Genomic DNA, 24,511 nt, shown 5'->3' on the forward strand with positions numbered 1-24,511 from the left:
GCGCGATATCGCATCCGGCGTAGCTGTATCCTGTACTTGGATCAGAACTAGAGCCGTTGAATAGCAGATTGATTGTAGAGCACACAAACCAGCGAAAGCAGCGTCCCAACTGTGCTCCTCGATGAATAGTCCAAAGCCAACTCACACGGCTGATCATCACCATATCAGGTGCTTGTTTCAACAGTAATGGCGCTCCTGCACTAGTTGTACAGTGTTCTTTAGATTTCTTTGGCTGTCTGATCATCAGCTCATCAAACCGAGAACAAACTCTTGGGGAAAGAGTATTCTCTTTTCCTCTACATATCATCCTGGTACCTGCTAATCTCTAATGTTCATTAGCCCTAGGTGCATCAACAGAGTCAGGCCTAGGAAAGTGCTGTTAATTTGCACCGTAGAGTCTCTGTTCTGTTCTGTTCTGTTCTGCCATCATACTCTTGCATCGTCTCAGAATTCTTTCCGAGACAGACAGCGCCAATTAAAAATTCTAATATACTGCCTCAGTAGATGTGTTCCACAAGGAGAAGGCTATTCCAAAGGTCCTTCACCTCCAGCATATTAGCTGTTTTACAAAATATTACGACACTCTTATACCAGAGCACTCTTAAAGTCGCCAAATAGGGCTCTTGTTACAAATTACACAACTAAATAAGATGAAGCTAACAAAAACGCCCATTTTGCACAACAGGAGCATATAAAAAAATGCAATGTGAGGTATATGGGTATAAGAAGAAGATGTATCAACCTAGAATCAACCTGGTACCTTTTAGTAGGGTTTCCCATATCCCCGGACCCAGTAATTAAAGCCTGCTCTTCAATCTGATTTTCTGTAAAGGATAAGCAAATGGCATGCATCTGTTAGAGAACTTGTATAAGAATGCGTAAAGACGTTTGTCATGTTTGCCTCTATTTATCACCTGACATGTCCTTGCTTGGTTTATCCACAGCTTACCACGGCATGATCAAGTGGTTCCTCAAGGGTTTGCGTGCAGTCGACAAGTCCCTCAGGCTGCAACCAAGTCTCGTCAACCGTGATCATTACTTTGAGATCACATGGGGCAAAAAGGGCACCCAAGATGACAACAAGGAATGCAAGAACCTTCTTTACTCCTTTACCAGAGAAGCTTGCGGCCCCCATGGTTAGGAGCAATGGGAGGCCAATGAGTGCGACCTGTTTCACACTCTGGGAGGTTTTAAACGCGGCGTATGGTCTTCCTGTGCACAGTGTAATGGGTAGTCCTTAGTCGGAGTCTTAGGGTGAGAACTAGACGGCAGTGCTTACTGGTAACTGTATGAGATAATGAGTTACGTATGGCGATGGTGGTCTTTATAGTTTTTAACAAGTGTATTATATTAGTAATTACTATAACTTTAATCTAGTCTTTTAATTTTACTAAATTATTAGTTTTAAGACATACTACTTACTTGCTAAGTAATAAAATAAGTAATAAATATTAACTGTGTAATGCCTTATTCTGCTAGAAAAGGGTATATTGAAAAGTAAGTGTTAGATGAACTAATTGCCTCAGAGTATGGCTGGCCAGAATTGGAAAAAGTTTTTAATCCACATTTATTAATGAGAGACGTTAAGATTTATTATGGGACAAATGTAATATAAACCTGTTTTTTCCCTACTATCCTCGCCACGGTGATCTGTCTGACGACGTTGTAGCACAGCATTTCTCCTTTTATTCAAGATAATGGTAATTATATGCAAGACCTTGTTTGTTATACCCCTGGCTCCTGGGTAAATGAAGTAGTTCCCCATGGTACTTCACTGCTGAGCTTGTCGTAATCTGTTTATCACTGCCTCGCTTATGCGTGGTTTGGTGGTTGGTTACCAGAGTGCACTCTGCCAAGAGCATTCTTAGCAATGTGGGCCAAGCTTTCGCCACTCTACGACTCAGTGGACCGGATCCACCGTTATCATAACTCTGCCGGCGACATGATGTGTCTACCCACATCTCTGTCGAAGAAGAGCTAAAGTGACAAAGTTGTGTACTAGCTTTAATATAAATACTTGTGAGATTTTGGAATCTATATCTCTGATGATATTTTCTCTCCGTCGTGAAAGCCTTCTCTAAGTTTCCCTGTCTTCTTGCCTATTTATTACAAGGAAGATCATTTACCTCTCAAGACATTGCACCAGCAACTAATATTTTGTCACCAAGCCTGATCGTAATGGCGATTCTGAGACATTCTCTGTAGCGGCTTCATATTCTGTTTATAATAGTTTGTGTTTCTTGTATCTGAATAATTATAGTATGTGTTCAGGTTGAGTATTCTTCTCGGGATGATGCTCACTTTATGCTTTGCCCTGGTCTCGCATGTTCGCACCAAGCCTTTATCGAGTTTAAAAAGCCAAGCTCCGAGAGGTAAAAGCTAACATACTTTAAGCTCAACACTTTTCTAGAAGTAATAAGGTGTAATAAAACCGATGCCTGGCTCTATAGAATTGACCCATCTGACTAAGACCTTATTAATTCTATAACTGGTTATATTATAGTTTTCAGAGGCCTAGTAAGAAGGATGTCCTTTTTAGCGCTGGCTATTAACTTAAGGATATCCTTACTAAGATAGCAGGTTGATAATTAGTAAGGATGCCTATTTAAAACTAGTATTATAAGGCCTTTACATAGATATCTAATAATAAAAAATATTAAGATATTTATAAAATTAATTTACTAAATAAAGTTGATAATTTATAATACTACTAGCATTCTATTATATTTAAGTTAAACTAAATATAATACTAGAAGATTTTAAAATAAATGGGGCTTTAATAGATCACTAATATTTTATAAGAAATGCGATAAAAGAAAAAGAAGTCTGCTAAGATACTTACTATATAGACCTTTTTAAGTAACTAACCTTATGCCATAAAACAGAAAAGAGCGTAACAAAAGAAATCGAATTGAAGTTTAAAAAGAACGTGTCGCTACCATAACCACTTTTGTAACCTGTCTCAACGAGAGTACTCATCTCTCAAGGAGCTGATACGAACAGAGAGAGACTGCTCATATCTGCTCCTCGGAAACAACTCGCCATCGATATTCCTCAGCGTTATTCCAGCTCCTTACATAGCTACACCGTAACTACCATCTCTCTACCCACCCTTGCACTGAGCCTCTCTCCAGAATTATGAATTCATCCTCGGCAAGGGTCTTCAGTGCAGCTTCAGGGTACTCGCCATACCTTTCAATTTCTCCATCGATTTCTCGGCTTCATGAGTTGTTCCTTCGTATGCCAGAGCCAACAAAGTATCACTCTTGGCCTTCTTCCTATCTTCCTTACACATATACATCTGAGCATCTTGTCTCGTGAGTCTAGGCCTGAACTCTCGGTTGTGAGCCCAAGTTCGAGGACTTTGTATCTGAGACTGTTTCGTTAGAGCACTCTGACGGATGATATTATGTCTTCGGGCGCGAGGTTGGTGTGCTCTCGAGTGACCTGACTGCTGATGTTCATCAGTTGTCTCGTCCTTATGTTTACCTCAATATTCGTAACCTGCTCCAACGCCAAAGACACCTCGGCCGCACCGGCTCTCAAGTCCTTATGTTCTAGGAACCAGGTTCTGTCCGTCACATTCGACTTCGTATTCCTGTACTGTTCAATGATGGCATCTTTCTCTGCCAGTTTCTCCTTGAGTTCTTCATGATCGGCTCTCAACTGCAGAATATGAGCCTCGCGCTCCTCAATATGAACCTGGTTCTCTGCTAGCTTCTCCTTCAAGGCTTTACAATCTGCTTCGAGGGTGAGGCATTGGTTAATTCCTTGGCGGATGAGCTCGGAATTCATCTTTACCCTTTTCTTATTGATGTCTGACATTGCGATCTGTGATACTGTTAGTCGTACTGATACGACTAAAGCGCCTATAATTGTTTTTGAATGGATTGTATTGGATTGGGCTTTTGCTTTGATGTCAAAAACCTTCCAGCCTCTGGGGACTGTTGTTTTTGGGTTTATAAATTGATAAATTGCCGTTGGGACCGGATGAAGTTTTTGAGCAAAGTCAGTGATGTATTTATAGCTTCAAGTCTGCGTAAGGTGTTCTTGTGAAGTATTCAAGGCCTTGTCTCTGATACTTATATTCCGTTTCCCAAATCAACTGTACCATCGGTGTTCAAAAAATGTCATGTTTCATGGTTTATTATCTTTTGAAGGAATTGACGTGTTCTTCATTCCTTACACACTCTAGTCGCAGCAGGGTATTTCCCCTCGTAGTTCACTGTTCCATATGGACTTGTTTATTGTTTGTTCATTTTCAACATAACGTCGTTCAAACACCAAACATACACATGCATTGAACACCTTGATGTCAGTGCGGGCTGCTGAATGCTCGTGGTGGAACAAGGCTAATGGTCAATTGAAATAAGATGATGACTAGAGAGGGCCGCATAGAGACCTCAACGCTTTCTGACGGAGATGTATAACAAGATCGGATCGTGTGAGAAGGAAAACTGATCTTTGCTGAGGATACTGTTGCACTGGGTTGAGTTAATATATCTATATGCTTTAGATGATCTTGAAACTCTTTGCTGCCTAATGCAACAGGAGTGGTCCACACGCAACTGTCTGGGACGGTCAGGATTGTTCATTCTACATGCCTTCACCGGCTTCCGCTGTCTCCAGATGGAGATAATATGCAGTTCTAACCACTCCGTTATTGAAGCCAGTTATGTATACTGTCAGAAACCGTGCTGGACCTAGAGATGAGAGTGACGAGGAAGCACTTACCTAAGTCGTGGGACATTATTGCAGAATAATCTGACGGTACTGTTGCAAAACATGCCTAATGTGTGATGCTGCCGTGGTATTATGATCCATAATGTGAATAGTGGGTGTGAACCGGTCAGTCCAAATGCTTACCAAACATACTAAGCACTACAGATCTTCATATTACTGTCGCCAACCTCACCATATCTCAAAATCGGGAATAGAAGTAGGTGTCACTCCCTAAAGGTTTCAGCGTGTCTATCTCAATCTGAATGTAACGTGATTGACCGCGCCTTGGAAACAGGAGTTATACATATGTCTGACTCTTTAGCTATGTGGAATTGTGGAATTAAATGGGTAAGAAGTAATCTCCATTGGCAGAAAAATGTCCTTACATGCTTTTTGGATTCTTCTATGCTGGAGGCTTTAACGACCTTTCCTGCACGCTTTATAATTCCAGTCCCCGCATTACACCCCAACGCCAATGCGTCATCTGCAGCCACGACTTGTTCAGTAGTATTGTGCCAACCTGACTGGAAACCTTTCTATGACTTATCAGTATCCCTTGCGCCGCAGGTATTTCATTAAACTTCATAGACTGCTGTTAGGACAATAACCCCCAGTTATTTTACAAGTTCAACTACTACTCGCAAGGAAATAAAAGCCTCTTTTTAGTGAATTTCAAGTCTTGATCAGTTTTTAATCTCAACAGTATACGAATTGCATGGGCTTGCGGCACACTGAGCATCCCACCTTGCTCTAACTGAACTTGCGAGTGTTGAGTGACAAGCTTGAGCTCGGGTCCCGTAGGCTGATCATGTAGTATCGATTGAGCGAAGCAGACGAGAACAACAATGATAGTAGTGGCCACTGCGACAGTCCTTTATGCGGATACCCTCACCACGTAATCAGTCTGCAACTCGAATCCAAGCTCAAACTCAAGATTGAGAATTGTACCTGAGACGACGGTAAAGCCCCAGCCGGACCGAGATACCCGGAGCCATAGCGCGATTATGATGATCCAGAACAGAGTACAACTAAATAGAGCTACCACTTCAATCCATCAGCCAAAAGCGAGTGACTCGTCCTTAATCTCACCCGAGACTCTCTTTGACTTCGGCGACAACGCATCCTCTTTCATGTGACCCCCGAATCCAACCACCCCTCTCATCGGCATCTCAAGTACCCTACCAACAAACCTCCCCGAAGAGTTCCTCATCTCACGCGCTATCGAGATGCCTAAACCTCTCATCTCCATCTCACAGACTCTAGCTCTCACATAGCACAAAACCTCATCGTCAAATAACCCCCCAATACCGTTGGCATTAATACCAAGTCTCCATCGCAGAAAGTCAAAGACGTGGATCTGGCTCAATTCGCCATTTACACCAAAGGCCTTGGTTTTCTGAAGATCATTGAGGCAACAGCAGAGATGATGGAAAGTATCCATGTTGGCGATAGCGAAAAGGACACGTTTGGGGATATGTTGCGACTGAAGGATGAGGTTGGGGTTGATTCGGGCTAGAGGACCAAGTAAACATTCGCTGATTGACAACCATTGTGAGAGTATGTTCTCAAGCGATTCCCAATGGATCATGGAGTGTGGATTGCACGTCTCATCGATTCAAAACATCTCGTCACTAATGTCATCGATGTAATGTGTCAAGGCGTAAAGTGTATCCCAGTCTAGGTATAAGTAGCGGCTGTGCTTGGATGGTTCGTGCAAAACGCCCTTGATCCATTCCGGTGCAGTGAAAATGTCATTGTTCGGATCGACTGTGAAGATGTCTTCGAATCTGGTGCAAAGAATCTGGTGCAAAGAATCTGGTGCATATCCCTGGCCTGCGTTGGACGAGGGTTCATGCTGGGCGCCGGGTCAATCCGCTGCATGAAATGTTAGCAGCTGGAGATCCGTGGTGTTAGCCGATGGGCTTACAGCTTCTGGCCGAAGGCTGCCTTCCTCGACAGCTATCATCTTGAGCGATAACAAGAGCGATCAAGGACTAATGAGGAGCATAACTGAAAAGAAAATCCATGATGAAAGCGCAGGAAATCAGGGCGATATTGGGCTTGCTTTTGCAAACATCCAACACCAAAGCGCCCTGCAATATCCTCACTGTCATCACTGCCAAGACTGACGGGTAAAAGTGGCGTTCAGCGGCTGAGTGCCGTAGGACTAGTCCCTTCGCTTAGCCCTACTAACAGGGCCTGTCCCTGCCATTTCCCCAGCTGAACGGTTGTACATCAGAGTGACCTGCTCTGAATAGGGTCACTATAAGATACGAAGTACTCCTAGGTACAGCGGAGAACAAGCCACTTTCGTTTCAGTCCGGGACACAACTCTATCTCCCGGTTGGGATAAAGGCCGTCAAATTTTGACGCTTGAGATTATGTGACACCTCAAGAACAGGGTATAGTCAGCAATCTAATTACCTATTGGCTCACACACTCGGCTACCAGATCGATATCTGATAGAGACGGCTTGAGGTAAGTTTGGCGACAACGCTGAAAGCTGCCCCATGATCCTCTTCATTTATGGCCGTATTGTAAACCGGGTAAGAAAGGCAATGAAAAGTCTCATTCTAGCAATGAGGTTCTTTGTCTCTCCCTGGTGGTTTGTACCAAGAACACATCGCAACTCCTTGCAGTCCATGAACAAAGGTGTCAAGGCTTGGTCCGTTAAGATGGAACACTCAGACAGAGCAAATATCCCCGCAACTGCCACTCGTTAGTCCTGCTTGCCCGATTATAAGTGTACACCTGCCGTGATTTCACGTGGGTGCCGTCCCCTAGCTTTATTTACCGCTTTTCATTAACTGTGCGCGCTAAGCAGTCCTTTCCGCAAGGTACACACCCACACGATGCGTGACCTAGAGCCTCAACTTCTATACTTGCCAGAAATTAGAGAGCGAGGGCGGCAGAGTGACAGGGGCCAGACAACCTTTTCACCCGCCAGAAGCGAGAATAATTGAAGCTAGCAATTTCGCACACTACTTGAGTTGCTGGCTTGACAAGTGCCAGTTCCTTTCATTCCCATTCGTTAATTAGCCGAGACTTTTGATGCTCGACTCGACATGTCAGCCGACCTATGTGTCTTGGCGGTAGGTCTGGTGTTGATTACGGAGCACCTGGATGTTACTAGATACACCACAGTAAAGATGTGAAGTGGCTTGGTCGCTTGATATATCACATTCGTGACAAGTGAACGGAACAGCCCCGAGACGAGAGAAGAGGAAACAGTACATGTCGTCTTTCCGCTCGCTTGACTTGGCTTTTGAAGGGTATTGCAGGCTCCCCACTTTCAACCTGTTCCGACCTTCTTCCTCTCATTCTCATTCTCTGCCCCGGCTTTAAGGACAGGCGGAAAGACAGGCGATTCATCTTCACATTTCTACACACCAGTCGCTGTATCATTAAACTCTCGTCCCACGCTCGGCTCAGTCATCATGTCGGATTCAGACACCGAGATGCCTTCATACCCCGAAACCCCACCAACTATCACACAAACTCACCCAGTCTCCCCCAAAACTCCACCCGCACCCATCAACGACACCCCTTCTCCCACCTCAAGAATCGGCAAACCTCTCAAAAAGCGTCCCGGCCGCGCTCGCCCTCAACGTCAACGAGCCGCCTCTTCATCCTCCCACTCCCTCGGCGGACGCTTCGCCACACCTCCTCGTCACACCAGCCATCAGGTCTCTCAATCTGTCACTCCAAGCAGAATCCAACGACGTCGCCCAGCTGTCAGTGGTCATCAGCGCGCAGAGAGCTTTGAGCACTATTTATCATCTACTCGACGCCTTACGCGACGTAATCCAAGCAATGATGACATTGCCATGCTAGGATTTGCGAATGGCTTGCTTCCATTCAGCGGAGAATCGATGGCGCCGACTCCTGGAAGCTTATTGGAGGAATCGCCTCCGCTGCGACGTCGTCAGACCGTGGAACGGCTGGAGCAGCGTGTTGAGGATCTCCAGATTGCACCGCAGGGAGAAGCTGGTGGCTCGCGAAACTCAAACTCTCATCCTTCGTCGCTAGCTTCTCGCAGCGTCTTGTCGTCTTCTCAGGTCAACCCTTGGTATCCTCGACGTGAAGATCTCGACGATACACCAGTTATCTCATTGGCTGGTGGATCTGATAGCTGACTAGGACTTCCTATTCTCCTTGACAATCCCTGTGCGTCGCATGTCAGATGTCGAACGCGAAAATACGTTGAGCACAACGATCAGGTGCGGGATTGGAACTAGTGCATCAAAATGGGGGACGTGGTTTGCAGGTTAAAAAATGAAGATTTTGGGGAAATTCCACGACTCACTGAGTCACGCTCACTGTCATTACCGAAAATATTGCTTTAGGAGTTATAATAGACAATTAATATGTATTAGTATTCTTGGACCTTTCATGGCTCAATTCAACTGTGTGATAACAAATCGTCTGATCTGGCATGTAGGCTTTGCAAAACTACAGGGTAAGTTGATTTGTTGCCACCAGCACATTTGTGTCTCATCTCAAACAACGAATATGAAAACATTAACACACTTTGGGCATATAAGTAAGTCCATGTATGACTCTTTGCACTTTTCGCATAATTATTCAAGGTTTGCAAGTAAAAGGCTCTCAATTGAGGCTTCCTCCCTGGAACCGCAACAGAGCAACAGATCCCGCAAGCTTGGTTGGAGGATCTCACACGTCATGATCTTTAATCCCACACAATCTTTCTTTCTCATCACCTTGACTTATCATTTGCATAATTCCCACTTTCCCCAATCATCTTACTGTCGGAGAAATCAGATTCTCACATCACGATCACTGAACCCTGCCATTTACTGCAGCAGCACCATCGCTTAGAGAGATCCGGCGATCCCGCTTTAGATAAGGATAATCGTGCCAAGATAAGCATGGTCAGGTTGGTTCGGACCATAGATTTCCCGACACCTTACATCAGATCATGGATCTTGTCCTTGACCTCTCTGCCTTTCCTCTTGTGATCCAGGACTCCCAATATTTTAACAACCATTGGCCCTTGCGACTGTCAGTCATAAAGATCAACTCTGTATCGCATTGAACATAGCGAACGGTATGTTTGGTTACGATTTTAGTTATGAATCAAGACCTGCATTGTTGTCATCCGTGAGCCTTGCCTCTAGACCATCTCTCTTATGCCCGTCATTCTTCCTAGTTGCCAACGTCTTGGGCCCGACCAAGCCAGAAACTTGGCCTCTCCAGATATCACTTTCTCTTTGAAACGAAGGTCAGTAAGTGGATACATATGAGGAACGTGTTGGATTGTTCAAGAAGACAGTAGCCAGCTATTGCAAGCCATTCAAGTATTTAACAAAGTAAGTTCGGGAAGATACAATGACACCTTTAGCTGATCAGCCCAATCACATCTCATACATAAGGTAGCTAACAATTTGGTTAGTTTGCCACCTAGAAGGGAATCCAACCCTAGCATACTTATAATGGCAGAGTCACCATGGCCGGTGATGCTGCACATCCAACAATCCCTCATAAGTGGTTATCCATGTTATCTAGACTAGGCACACCTAATCAATTGTATCACCATACCTAAGCTCTTAATAATGCACTTGAGACGCCAGAAAGTATATCCGTGCCATTACTAATGCCGTGAAATGTGAACAAGGCCTGGCATCGGCCATACGATGTAGATACCACCACTTACAGATGGATACATCTAGGCGGGAACGAATGAGCCGCGAATCTCTTAAAATGCGCTAAAGCTCCCCTCTGATTAAAAAATAAGGTTCAAGTCTTTTGTCAGATGAGGTATAAGTCGCAAGCATACAAACCAATCCAAGGTCGACCCGTTGATTATACAGGTTGGTTGTCTGTTGGTGTGTTCTAAACGAGAGGACATACCTTTCTGGAAATTCATTTGCACTGTTTAGAGGTAGTATTGTTGCAAAACTCAGCGTCCTCATCAATGAGACCCAACACGCGTATGTAATACAGTTCGAGCTCGAGCACCCTTTTCCTGGTCCGGAATCGGATGTTCTCTTTCCGTGTCGACCATGACAACATCAGGCTTCTCAAAACGAGCATTGTTTATTATATTGGGAGGTCAATGCTAACTCCCTTGAAGCAAAAGTTATGACATGACGGTCTCAGCCCTGGAAGCCAACAGTCTCGGCAATGATGAGCATGGATATTCGAATTTCCAGAGCATGAATGCCAATCGATGTCACAACAAGGCCTTTGAGAGGTTGCATCAAGATCGGAACACAGTTGCCGGGCATCACTTTTCGTTTTCTCGGGCAAAGACAAGGAAATTTATTTGATTAGCGGATATTATTACCCCGTACCCCGCAATTTTGACCCCATGGGCTCCTGCAAGAGTTAATCAGATATGGGAAATCATACTTAGAGTCCGCTTGATCTGCCAAACAAATCCGGAATAGCTTCAACTGACTGGGTTAGCCTGGCGCCACCCCCGATAATGAAGTGCGTCTGTCAGGCAGGTCTTAACCAGGGTTGGATAGCAGCATGCATCATTGAACTTGGGGAAGTCCGGGGTATCATTGACGGCGACTTATCCGTCTTATTGTTTGGCCTTATCCGCCAGAGGAGAGTTCAACAGAAGCACTATCGCCCACATAAAGAGAGAGTTTGTTGCTTTAAAGTATTATATTAAGTAGAACTGACACGTTCAAACCAAGGTGGATGGAATTGGGAAAAGTGGCCAGCTAGGTGACAGACTACCTTGTGGGGACTCTGTGGTATGTCGCAGGACCCGTCACAGCTGGCAGATGGCAAGACACAGGATAGGATAAGTCGGAGGCTCAGGGACCAACTTGGACTGAGGACGGCGACACAGCGGACATACACATACAGATCTTACAACAATCACCAATACATCGAATCATTTCGAGAAACACTTGCCAATCACAACAAAATGACAAGGCAGGGAACAGTTTCTCGTCTAGCCTTGGAGAAACACATTAGCCCGTTTTGGCCACTCCATGCATTATCCCACGAATGAGATAAGAGCGCACCGACCTTCAAGTGCCGCACTGCCGAGAAGTCGTAAAATGACAGTACCTCAGAATATTTCCGACGTGGAGAAACAACCATGGTAGCGCGACTTGCATGTTTTCTGCGTGCCGTATAGCCAGAAGTGCCGATGCCGATATAGACAGGATTGAATGAGTATACCATGGGTTTCGCTATCACTATGTCTGGGACTACGAGGCGGATTTTGAATATTCCTTCAATGAGCTTGGGGAGTTTAATTGCAGTCGGCTGGACTAGATTATAATGTATAAAGACTCAACGTTTATCAGCTCGACTTGGGTTCTGAAATTGAACATCATCAATCACTTCAATATCCTCTTGTCTTCTGTCTTGCACGAATATCACAATGGTTCGACACATCCCTATTGCCGCTTTGCTGCCAGCCGCCTGGGCTTCGGCTCTGCCTTCAAACTCTGTAAGACAACCAGTTCTTTATATGCTGATATCACTAACGAAACCAATCGCAGGTTCAGCAACGAGATGCTTGCACTGTTACTAACTACTCCGGCCTTGCTAACGCCGTTGCATCCTGCACAAACATTGTGCTCAATGGGATCAACGTCCCGACCGCCAAGACACTCGATTTGTCCAAGCTCAAGGACGGTGCAACTGTTACCTTTGCGGGCAAGACCGTAAGCTACTACCGTCGTATGCTAGGAGTGCTGAATCTGAATCTGATAGACGTTTGCTACTACCGCTGATAACGATTTTAACCCCATTGTTATTGGTGGAAATGGCGTTACTATCACTGGTGCGTCTGGTCATGTCATTGATGGCAACGGTCCGGCATACTGGGATGGCAAAGGATCTAACAACAAAAAGAACCCCAAGTATTTCCACCCGAAGCTCTATAGATAACAGAAGCTAGACTAACATAACATAGACCGGATCATTTTATTGTCGTTTCAAAGACTACAAACTCCAAGATCACAAACCTCAACATCCAGAACTGGCCTGTTCACTGCTTCGACATCACCGGCAGCACCCAATTGACCGTTTCAGGCCTCATTCTGGATAACACCCTCGGTGACAAGCCCAACGCGAATAGCGGTGGTTTACCAGCTGCACACAATAGTGACGGTTTCGACATCGCTTCAAGTGACCACGTCACTCTGGACAACATCCATGTTTATAACCAGGATGACTGTGTTGCAGTTACATCGGGTACAAACATCATCGTTTCCAACATGTACTGCTCTGGTGGCCATGGTCTTAGTATCGGGTCTGTTGGTGGCAAGAGTAACAATGTTGTCAACGGCGTTCAGTTCTTGGATTCACATGTCGTTAATAGTCAGAATGGATGTCGCATCAAGTCCAACTCTGGCACAACTGGCACGGTTAGTAAACACATGACTCAGCATCTAGCCCCCAGGAATTAACATACATATTAGATTAACAACGTCACCTTCCAAAACATTGCCCTTTCCAACATTAGCAACTACGGCGTTGATGTTCAGCAGGACTATCTCAACGGCGGCCCTACGGGAAAACCCACAAACGGTGTCAAGATCAGCGGCATCAAGTTCATCAAGGTTACTGGCACAGTGGCTAGCTCTGCTCAAGACTGGTATATTCTTTGTGGTGACGGTAGCTGCTCTGACTTTACCTTCACTGGAAACAGCATCACTGGTGGTGGCAAGGCTAGTAGCTGCAACTATCCTTCTACCACTTGCCCTAGCTCGGGCTAGAGCTGATTTAGTTATCAATCCCTGCCCACCAGACTCCGAGCCAGTCGAAGAGTCACCCTACTGTTGTCGCGTCGAACTTCTGCGGCATACAGTTGTCAGTGATATAAGGGCTGGGTTCTACAGGAATGATTCTTTAGTGGTTGTTAGGTATATCAGCAATATATTTCATTCATCGCAGCAGGCTAAAGTAGCTGTAACACTAACTACTGTTGTAAATTTGCGTGATTCAGGCATCTTGACTTACCAGTACAAGTCTTTTCTCATTCTACTGGTTGCTGTCTAAGTATACAAGTGCAATTCCGACATGGGTATTGTCTTCGAGGTTGGAGCAGACCATGCGACTAAATTGCGATTGGAGAGTTACAGTGGATTGCATCTCATAGCTGATGACTCCTAAACCCATGGAGTTATTCTCAGGCAATGGAACAAGGTCGTGAACTCTCCCACCCCTATCCAGATGGACCCATCGACTCCACAACTCCTCTTGATGATTCGATAAAGCTCCAGCCCAGCGCCATGGAGCATAACCAAGTAAGAACTTGGTTCCGCCCGAGAAGCTGTACTGGTTACCGGCGGTGACGAGAATAAACTTATATAGATGTCTTTTGCAGAGTGAAACTGTACAAGTGTTGTGTTTTTTTATCCCATGGCCGGTACTTTGAACAATGTGATTACGCATTTTGTCACTTTTACTAGCAGGTTACAAAGGGTGTCATGGGAAGGCCTCCTTGAATTCTTCTATCCAATAAGTACCTTGAATCCCTTCTCTGCTGCTCAGTATAGAGTCGACTCTCTGACGAGGAGTTCGCAGCAACGAAGAGCATGACCAAATACATAGACTGAACCTTAAACAGAAAATACTCAACTCGTCACAAAATAGAGAGAGCAGAAAATTGCTAGTAACTCGGGAATCGATTATTTTTAAACTACCTGTTATCTTTTTTCATATTGTTTTACTGCCTGGATTTAATTATCGTTCAGCGACCAAAGTCTCGCTTCGCCAGCAGAAAATGACTGACTTGGACGACTCTGGCACTCTTATTACAGGGCCTCCTTGGGGCACAATCTATCTACTTCTATCTACTAAAAAGGAGTCTTTTAAGAATATCCCTAAGGCTAGTCTACACTACCAATATTCAGACCGTCCTGACATCTCATCCCAAGAACACCACAAAGTTTCCTAATACTCAGCAAAGGCCAACCAAGATTCATCAAAATCTTTAGTGAATCCTCAAACCACCCTAATATCCTTATCAAGTCCTCATAAACTCCTCAATGTGGGTCTAGTTAGGCAGCTTGACATCGTAGCCTTGTCGCTTGATGTCGTCCAGAAGCCACTGCATAGGCGTGGCGTAAGTGACGTCAACACCGTCGGGATTGTTCTCTTTTTTCAATCCAGCCGTCATGATACCACCGATGCGACCCGTGAGATCAAAGACGCAAGCTCCGGAATCACCGCCTTTTGAGAAAGGGATTTGACTATTCACCCCAATGATACACCATTCATTTGAGACCATGGCACCGGCAGGTCCAGGTCCAGCAGGGCGGCGAACGACAGACCGGATGCCGTTGGAAAGCCCAAAGGTGAGCCCGCTCTTACAACCATACTTGATCACAATGAGACCGCTGGCTGCAGTATTCTCCAGTTCGGCCTCGGGTATAATGTGCGGCCCGATCGTAGCTTCTAGCGACGCAGCAACAGGAAGCAGAGTACCTTGGCTCACTGTTCCACTGTACTTGTCGAATGCATCTCGAAGCTGCTGGGTGACTGGTACTTTGTTGGTGAGGTCGCCGAGTCTAGTGGTGAAGCTCTCTTGCGACAGTTCGACAAGCGACCAGTCTCTAACCCGATCAGAGTAGACTTGGATAGGTGGCGAAAACTCAACTCGACCAAGGGTAAAGCTGCCATAGTCTTGGAGCTGTTCAATACGGGGTTGGCAAGATTCCAACAGGCTTCGCTTCTGCAGAGAGTTCAAGCGTTGGACTTGGAATGCTGGGGTATTGTAACGCGGCAGTGAAGTAAGATGTATACCTGTTTCAATCCCAGATTTCTCGCTGAAGAAACTCGTCACAGTGTCGACAAGCGTCCCTTCTGCGGGCTGGATGACTTGCTTGGTGGTTTTGTCGTTGTCGTCTCCAGACCGATACTCGATAAAATCACTGTCTGTGAAGAGAACATGGCGACACGTGAGTGCGTACGTCTTGTTATCGTTGCCTTGTAGATAGAGACTCTTTGTTCCCTTTTTAGGTCCACGTACACCAATCGACGTTCCGATGTATTCCGAGACATGATGGCCAAACTGGAACTTGACATCGTCAACATCGTTGTTGAAGGGGCCGCATGTGAGGCGTAAGGCTTGCGGGCCAGATGTCGGGCTGTAGGTAGCTGGGCCTTGGTTCGAGGCAGCGGTGCAGACGATGCTTTCTTTCACCTCGACTTCAACGTCGTCGAGGGCTAAGCGGGCGAGGATCTGTTTGCACTCGACGATGGCAGTTTCCGCCTGGTGGAACGAAGTCGAGTTCTCGGATACGGAAATGAGCATGGTGACTGGGCACTCTGGTGCTCGGTCAGCATCTTCGTATGCGCTTTCGTACCCGACGCGCAAGATATCAATGGCGGTCCAGTCGATGTCGCTGAGGGTTCCGATGATCAGCTGCTGAAGGGTTCCTCGTGGGTCATTCCATGGCTGCTGGATCGCGTGTCCTGTAGCGACATCGAGTTTCTTGTTCTCCGGCCATTGGTGAGGGTGAGGCCAGGGCGTGGTGCTGGAGCGGGCGATGAGTTTTGGGCCGCTTGGAAGGCCGCAATAGTACATGTGGCGCTCTCGATCGCTAGGCTCTTGAAGAGACATGGTGATGGGATGAGACGTGGATGAAAAAGGACGCGATGCGGATAAAGGAAGTCGAGATGTCGACGAAAGAGGTTGTGGTTTAGATGAAAAAGGTCGAGGCAGTTTATGGATTAAAGCCGGACTCTCTCTCTGAATATTGCCTACCTAAGGCACATTCTTGCAAGGGAGTTCACGATAGCTAGCCATGGTTATATACTGCCAGCGGGAGTCAGTAGGTGGGGCAGGCAGGGGCCGGTGATTCAGGAACGTGGTAGGTCTGTGATACAGGTACAGGTGGTTGGCTCAGTCGACCAATAGAGTCACTGGCAGAAGAATGAGACTTGGTTGCAAGGAAGCCACTGTTTGTCTGTCCTCCAGTTCTCACTCCGAAGCACTGGATATCCTGACGAACTTAAGGAAGATCCACTGTGAGCTGTGATGTGAGACGTTGAAGGAAGAAAGAGAGCCAGTGTCGGGAAAATATCTGCTGCCTTTAGGCTACTGTCAAGGCAGCAACCCCTTTGAGGGTGAATGTTGATTTGGTCAGACAAAGACATTTACTTGAACAAAGGCACAAAGAAACCATCACCACTGCCTAACCAGATCTGCGATCAATGCCATGTTTTCAACCACTGCCGTTCAGTATCTCTGGACAGGCTGACGCTCATAGTGAATAAAAGTAATCCATATTGAACACACCTTTATCAAGATCGCTTCACTATTCTCGTCGCGTGTTCACCGAAAAGGCTGACAGCGAGGGAAACGAACAGTGTCGTTGCACCTGGATAAACTTTTATTTCGCAAGCGCCTTATCCTTTTGACAGGCAATTCTACATTAGGAACAGTTCTTTTTATGGAATAACATATAACTAGATTGGCTTGTTGCGCGCTCTGTAATACTTATCGCGAATCTATCCTAAGCCGTCGCTGGACAAATATGTTTCTGTAACCCGATTATGGAGGTTGTCGTCACCTGATCCTCGAAGGCCAGCTTAGAGCGCGACATCTGATGTTCAGTGTTCGCATATCGAGTTCACTGGCCGGATATATGTTGGATCCACGTCACTAAGTATTACAAATACTAACTAGTAGAACATCCAAGAACTACAAGAACATCGGCATTATTATCTCCATCCCTGAGGACAATTGTGCCTGCAAGCATTGACTAATTCTCAAAGATATCCGCTTGTTTGAAGACCGCCTGACAATCCATACACATGAGTATATCTTGGAACTGCAACAACTGGACCTGGGCGCTCGTAGCATTGAGTTCTCAAGGGACCAAGCTCTATTACGTATGGGATATGAAGGAAGACATCAGTTTTGCTGATCCAAGAACCATTACAGCGCGACCATAGAGACAAAACTGGACAGTCTATCACTACCAATGACAAATACAACACGCTGCAATCAAGAAGCTAGGGGGATTCTTAAGACACAAAGTGACTCGATCAACTCTAAGTTTGACGGTTACTGGCCCACGACAGTGGACCTGCAATTCAACTCTGGTGAAAGAGCATTAACTAGTCAAGTAATAAGATCGATAAAGGGAGTTATATCATTGTAATAATATTGATACTGCCATCGATAGCAATCGCAGATGCAACACTATACTTGGCATGCAGGATACGCTACTGAAAAAGTCGAAAGGTGTCAATATTCTCGAGTAGCCTGAATACTATCTTGACTTTATATCTGTTGTCTTGAAGTTCCCTGATATATGTATCTCGAAACCTCCCAACAAATAAATAAGCCAAAGTTGAACTAACTATATCTGGCTTTGAAAAAGGCAGTACACATTGCTAGTGGGCTCAACTTCGATGCTGACAACACGACAGAAAGTAAAGTAGATGAAAATTGATAAAACTGCTTGATGAATTACGAAGAGATCAAAGACAGCATCCTGAGCCATGTTGCCTCAACCGTCTTGGGCAAAGAGACGAGTACGAAAGGGAGCGACAGATTTCATTATCTGAAAAGGCTTGAACTTACCAACGTGGTATGTAGGTGGATATCTGCAACTAGAAGCGGAATTCCAATCTTTTCAATAAAAGGCCACCGTTAGTGTGGAGAGACTCATAACCAGTATGTATACTGATGAACCTGCTGTTTTGGGATAGTATGGAACAATTATGCGAGAAAGTAGCAGCCAATTAGGGACAACACCGAGTGAATAGAGAAGGGAACATATCGAGAGTGGCATCCAAGGCAATTCCAAAATTGAATTAATGATAAATACATAAAATGATGGTAATCGCTGCTGGATGGGTGGCCCTGTTTGAATGGGCTCCCGTGATACTCAACAGAACCCTCCCGATGACAGGAATGTATAAGCCAAAGGTAAAAGATAACGGCGGATGCTTGGGCCAGACATGTCAAAGAGGCTTGAAAGACTCAAGTAGAATCAAGAGTCATGATAGCCCGTATCACCGCTTCTGCAGATCCCCTGAGGCAAGAAACGAATGGTACCGGTAACAGTGATCCTTTGGGGAATAGTCAGGTCAAGGTGGACGATCTAGAGTGTCCCATCGCTTTGAAAACCCTACGGTCTTAAACATCCCAACGGGGTCATCTTGGAACTATATGCACGTTCTACACTGGTTATGAAGCGGCTCTCATATAGGTAAATGCTCCACAAGGCTATTTCCCTTGAGATTCGTCCTCTTGTCACAGCCAGCGAGATCTAAGGAAGCCATGACATGCAATAGACGAAAGTAAAGATAGCCACCGCGCCATTCAATCTTTCGAGCCGCGATATCCTTTGGAATTGCAAGTGATGTCCCGCTTGGAAACACGACCTCTCCAAACAGGGATGAATTCTCAAAATCTTATCGATGATGGCTACTACCGCTGGAACTAGGACTATACCATCGTGAAAGATAAGATATTCCCTGTTGCTGCCGCAATTTTGGGCTACATTGATCGCCCAGGGCCGGAAATAGTGTTGGTAGTTATATGGCGCTGTGAGTGGTTATATAGTTTCAGACTGGAACATTCAGTCTGGCAAGAAGTCTTGAAGCCTCTGAGAGAATGGTTTGCTATAGTGGTTGATCTATCAACGAGCGTACTTTGATAAATTCGAGGAAAAGGCTGGTAAAAGTCTCTCCTAGTCTGGAGACTATCAAAGTAGTATTTTGTCCTTGGATGAACATCCATGTCTCTCGAGATGGCGCATAACAGCCTCGTTGACTTCGTTCGACTGTCTAGTAAACATTCCGAGGCTACCACCAAACCATGTCAAAAGGTCTCACACTGCAGTACGACTACAAGCTGAGGACACTCAGCACGCTTTGCTCAGTAACTTGATCACTGGGTCTCAAACCAGACTCAGAGGCGCTAATGGAAGGCCCTTGGGGTCAGATCAAGCTGTGCCAGTGCCATGATAAATCGCTGATAAATAACTGATAAATTGTTGGCAAGATTGAGATAAATCTTGTTAATTGGCATGATGACTTATTTGGTACCAGCGCCTCGTGGATGTAGGATGTCTAACACTAGACAAATCTTATGTACTACCAGGAATGTCTGCGAAATAATGTATGTGGGCAACAGAGGCATCTGGGACAACCCTGTTAATGTGACAATGAAGCAACAGATGTCACAATACAGCGTTCTACGCCGAGCTTCAGTGCTTTACAGAGACTATACACGTTGACTGACTATATCTCTTGGTTAAGTAATGAATTTGTTTACTTATATTTGTCTTCGTTACGGAAGTGCTATCACGCCTACGTGCATGGAGGTTGTTGGAATTAGGAAATGTATTCATTGACGGTCATAGACGTTAGTACGCAAATTAAAGAACTCACTTGGATATATCGTTATCTATTTTATCCATGAGTTGATGGCTTTGATTGTTGATAAACAGTTTGTTGTATACCGGGACCTATGTCCCAGTTGCGGATGAACAACATATCGGAGAATGCCTTTCCGAATTCGGTGATTTTCTGGTCTAACTGCTTGTTTCAAGTTGATTGTGTAAGTTCTCGTGATCAAGGTTGCACAAAGTCCTGAGAAGTGATGTTCAAAGAGAATGTACGTATGCCAGAAGCAGGAACCAATAGCAGCAGTGTAACAATGTATATTCGTATTTGGCAACAAGTTCACGCAATGGTCCATGGTTATCTGTTATGCTGGAGTAAAGCGATAGAACCTATATCAGGAACGGATGGTTTGTTCAGAACATAGTACACAAAGGAAAAGGCTGGGTGTTCCCTACTTGTGCATCTTGTATTGGGTCTTTCACAGTTCAATTACGGCGATTTAAGTAACGTTCAATATTTCTTTGTCCGCAATCCCCTGTTCCATATGATCAATGTTGAGATTCGTCATTGAAAGTTTGGAAGGACAGCCAAGGGTCACAGAACGAACCTTTCCCAACTCGAGACCTGACAAATATAAATATACTGCTCATTGCCAACAACAAAGTCTCTATCATTTCACATCTCCATAATCAACAAGCCTCACAGCTATTCTAACGCACATATCTATCATAAACATACCTTCTACAACATCAACATCTTCCCGCCCTCCCAACACAAACATCATCATGGAATCGCTCCAGAGTAAGCTCGACATCCTTCAATATGGATTTCATGCCCTCGCTAGAGACTTCATGTCACTGGACGTAGATGACTTCATTCAGGTTGTCGATCAACTGATGCAAGACTTGAAGGATGTTGCATATACATTTCTGGACCCGAATCCCGAGTAATTCAAGGACCGAAAGACTGTCAGAGAGTATGTAAAAGTTCTTCAACTAACGAACTTCGACGCGAAGCTCGCACACTCCAAGATCAATCGTGATCTGGAGTTTAAATATCCTCGGAGGTCAACCAAAGACTTTGAGCATCGTTTCAAGATGCTGGAGCTCTACAGTCAGGCTTTTGCTGATACCATGGTTGAGGCTGGAGCTAGTATGAGCGCCTACCCCCCCCCCCTAACAGAGATTGTTACAATGTTCGAGAGCGTTGTGCAAGACTATCTCAAGCATCGTCATCGTCGTATTTCTCTGCAGCTGGACCCGCAGGTCAAGAGCAACAAGGAAACTCGAGATACGTTCTCCGACAAGCAATAGGCGCTGAGATATGTATCTCGTCCATTCTCACAGGAGTTCCTTACCAGTTGTCTTCGTGCGTACCGCCAAAGGTTCATCCCTCGCGGGAGGATATTCCTCAAGGTAGGTTGGGATGATGACACCGGGGCGTGAGCGTTAAAAGAAGGACATGAGGAAGACCAACGGGTCGTAGGTTTGCCGTCCTTTGAAGAAGGTGATATTGAGGTTATTGTGATCGAAGTCGAGGAGCTACTCAATCCTCCTTACAAGGCCGAGGAACAGTATGACGAGGGCAATGTCCGTACTCCCCATCCTTGTCTTGTGAAGTGTAAGATTGACTTCTTGGATCGTGAGGAGGGTGTTTTGCATTGGAGTATTGGAGGCATTCTTGCTTGGAGATTCCACGGGGAGGACTCGTGGATGGATCGCCATGGCCATGTCATTGTTGACGATGAGTAGATGTGAATGGTCCAAGTGCTCAGCATTGAGTACATGATGGGCAAAATGTAAGTTATTTAGGGTTGTTTGGACGTGACCAGACATGGGGAGGAATACATAGATAAGAGGTAAGTAGACTTTTGAATAAAGTGCGGGTTGCATTGATTAAATTTTAGTGGTTGCATTGTCTGTGCAGTATTGGAGCCCAATATTGGTAGGTAGGTACCAGTGGCCATGTCATGACAAAGATTGACCCCGTCAAGCAGCTTATATCCTAATACCTACGAAAGCTTGTCATTTTCATTTACAGGCCAGCCCAATCTATCTAAGCATGTCGAAGAAGGCAATAGAGTAACAATCATTTCAACATCCATATCTCTCGTTGTCGTCGCCGAAAATTTGTCCAATCCCATTCGCTCCAAGCCAAAGCCGTCCAACAGCTCAACATGTCTGAGGCAGAAGCAACCTCAAACCGCCATACTTACAGGCCTATACCCAGAAACAGCAAACAAACCAGGGTCTTAAATACCCAAAAAGTCGATAACAGAGATGACCCTATAGTCTGTAATCTGAGCAAAGTCGATCTTGATGACCGAACAATCACTTACAATGAAGCTTTGGAAGTCTTCAGTGGAGCCCTCATCCCTATCTTGTCCCGGTTTCGAAAAGGATTAACCCGTCGCGTCTTCTGGAACTACTGGAATCTCGACCCGGGAAAAGCTCGCGCCAGTTGGGATACCAAGACGGCCCACGACGTCGCCGCACAAGAACCCTTGCACGACTTCTGCGACAGGCCGTTGGTGACAGGCTGCCTGGGTGGTTCAATTGGGGGAATTATCTTGCCCTCAGCTATATTTAAAGCGAACAGAAAGTCAAAAAAACAATCACACTTGACGACTCCACCTTTATGGTTGACCAGAACATGTATGATGTGATGTACTGCTCAGACTTCAAGCGTCATGTGAACTTTCGACCCGGGCCATAAACGTCTGGATCGATGCTATCTGCATTAACCAGGACGCCTTTCAAGAGAGTGCTGCGGAAGTGACATGTAGTAAGTGACATAACCGAGGCATCTTACTGGCACAGAGTGTGGGTCAGGCAGGAAATCGCCCTCATCTCATTTATTGCCTTCCGGTTTGGCGACATCTACCTCACCCCAAAAGAACTCTTCACCTTTCCTTACGTGTTTGAATTAAACATGGATCGTCTTAAAAAAGCCAAGCGGGTGAATATGCTGACCCAGAAGAGATCACCAGAGCCAGTCCCAGAACCTATTTATGCGTACTATCCTACGGAGTTTACAGACTGCCTAATATAATCAGCAGCGTGAATAAATAGGTAGTTATTTATCATAGACTGGAGGCTCGTGCGACAGACTGGAGAGACAAGTAATATGGGCTCCTGGCTCTACTAACCCAGGCGATCACGTCGCAGATTGAGTCCAGTTATGAAGAAACGTGGGCGTGGCAGGATAGACTTCACTAGAACTTATCTCCAAGCTGAACAACGGCTCAATATGATGCGCAGATGCTCAGGATGGCGCTCCAGGTCTTCCCAGCTGAGCATTTTATCTGATGCCACCAAAGCCGTATGATGACGGTAGCCCTGCCGGGCTGGTGGGCGTTTCACCTGGTCGGAGTATTTACATGAGTTCATCTACCGATAAAGGTCTTGATTCGCCGTTTTGCTTCTCTGATAATGGTCGCACCCTCCATTGCACAGCTCTCTTGATTCGGTCGGTAGCATTGCTGCAGAATTGAACCGCCCTGGGCTAACACAACCAGATGATTCCTCTCCGGATTGTTTCTAACACACAAGATTATCCCTGGCTCGAGTCATGATGGGAAATAGCACGTATCGATTCTCAGACGGCCCCTCCATACTAGACATTCCGTTCCTAGGCTAGAGCTAACTTGGATTGCAAGTCATCAATGCGTCCGATTGTCCGCACACACCAGACTATGCCGCGATTATGTCAGACTGGCCTATCCGAGACGCTTCGCGTGCAGTCGACAACCAGGTCCCTTGGGAAACGTGCCTAGCCTCCTGGGGATTATCAGTGCCTTGCGTCAGAGTTTCAAAATCTTCCAGGGACTCACGATCGGTGGCTGCCCTTTTCAGAACTATTCCAACTTGCATAACGAGTTCTGTCAGTATTGGGAATACTTTACGTTCTTTGTGGCTAGAAGTACGAAGGAGATGCGAGGGCCATAGTAGTCGGGCATCTCCGTTGGGGCAAGGTAGATAGATTAACTAAAGCTCTTGACCACCTCTTGAAAAGCAACAAAACTCTTGAAGTTTTCAGATTAACTGACGATTTCAATCTTTGCCTCTGACGCTTTGTTTCTGTAGTTGCTCCCCTGATAATAGCAAAGCATACAAAGAAGGTGCAAAGACCATGATAAATGACTGTTCAACAGTGGAAGAAGGCAATAAAACATGTTTCTTGTGGGTCTCGAGACTCGAACCTGGTTTGATGCGATGGCAGACTCTGGTGCAGTTTTGGATAAAACTGATTCTCCTTGCCTCTATGATCCTATTGGCAAGGGCGCTCGATATTCGCCCTGCATTCCTGCTATTTAAGGTATGAGAGGGGAAATGCATAGCAGCAGATGAGGCCCCCACAGCGAACAAAGATAGAGTGGCAGAAAGGCTGAACACAACCTTCGCGATTTGTTCACATTCTGCCTTGCTGTCTGTGTTGTGATATTTCCAGACTTACACAACGGTGATTTGGTACTAAACCCTCG

General features: G+C 45.5%; 6 protein-coding genes across 6 annotated transcripts; 4 read left to right on the top strand and 2 right to left on the bottom strand.

Annotated features, from left to right (window-relative positions):
• Window positions 1–3,163: 3,163 nt before the first annotated feature.
• On the bottom strand, window positions 3,164–3,825 carry BKA55DRAFT_695699 (uncharacterized protein; the record flags this gene model as incomplete). Its single annotated transcript, XM_046200186.1, has 2 exons — window positions 3,164–3,454; window positions 3,490–3,825. The coding sequence occupies 2 exons, from the start codon at window positions 3,823–3,825 to the stop codon at window positions 3,164–3,166; spliced, it is 627 nt and encodes a 208-aa protein (XP_046043939.1).
• A 4,334-nt stretch (window positions 3,826–8,159) lies between these two features.
• Window positions 8,160–8,858, top strand: BKA55DRAFT_695701 (uncharacterized protein; the record flags this gene model as incomplete). Its single annotated transcript, XM_046200187.1, has 1 exon — window positions 8,160–8,858. The coding sequence occupies one exon, from the start codon at window positions 8,160–8,162 to the stop codon at window positions 8,856–8,858; it is 699 nt and encodes a 232-aa protein (XP_046043940.1).
• Window positions 8,859–12,091: 3,233 nt separating this feature from the next.
• On the top strand, window positions 12,092–13,433 carry BKA55DRAFT_523813 (endo-polygalacturonase; the record flags this gene model as incomplete). The annotated part of the gene is made up of 5 exons (XM_046188669.1): window positions 12,092–12,160; window positions 12,219–12,377; window positions 12,427–12,575; window positions 12,629–13,082; window positions 13,137–13,433. 5 exons carry the CDS (start codon window positions 12,092–12,094, stop codon window positions 13,431–13,433), a joined length of 1,128 nt encoding a protein of 375 aa, XP_046043941.1.
• A 1,283-nt stretch (window positions 13,434–14,716) lies between these two features.
• BKA55DRAFT_680000 (uncharacterized protein) lies at window positions 14,717–16,285 on the bottom strand (the record flags this gene model as incomplete). Its single annotated transcript, XM_046198197.1, has 1 exon — window positions 14,717–16,285. The coding sequence occupies one exon, from the start codon at window positions 16,283–16,285 to the stop codon at window positions 14,717–14,719; it is 1,569 nt and encodes a 522-aa protein (XP_046043942.1).
• Window positions 16,286–20,813: 4,528 nt separating this feature from the next.
• BKA55DRAFT_598278 (uncharacterized protein) lies at window positions 20,814–21,779 on the top strand (the record flags this gene model as incomplete). The annotated part of the gene is made up of 4 exons (XM_046196216.1): window positions 20,814–20,942; window positions 20,985–21,293; window positions 21,342–21,443; window positions 21,591–21,779. The coding sequence occupies 4 exons, from the start codon at window positions 20,814–20,816 to the stop codon at window positions 21,777–21,779; spliced, it is 729 nt and encodes a 242-aa protein (XP_046043943.1).
• Window positions 21,780–22,204: 425 nt separating this feature from the next.
• BKA55DRAFT_544624 (uncharacterized protein) lies at window positions 22,205–23,079 on the top strand (the record flags this gene model as incomplete). The annotated part of the gene is made up of 3 exons (XM_046190731.1): window positions 22,205–22,682; window positions 22,714–22,812; window positions 22,850–23,079. The coding sequence occupies 3 exons, from the start codon at window positions 22,205–22,207 to the stop codon at window positions 23,077–23,079; spliced, it is 807 nt and encodes a 268-aa protein (XP_046043944.1).
• Window positions 23,080–24,511: the final 1,432 nt, after the last annotated feature.

The sequence above is a fragment of the Fusarium redolens genome (assembly GCF_020744475.1).
Source record: "Fusarium redolens strain MPI-CAGE-AT-0023 chromosome Unknown BKA55scaffold_19, whole genome shotgun sequence".
In the NCBI taxonomy this organism is placed as follows: Eukaryota; Fungi; Ascomycota; class Sordariomycetes; order Hypocreales; family Nectriaceae; genus Fusarium; species Fusarium redolens.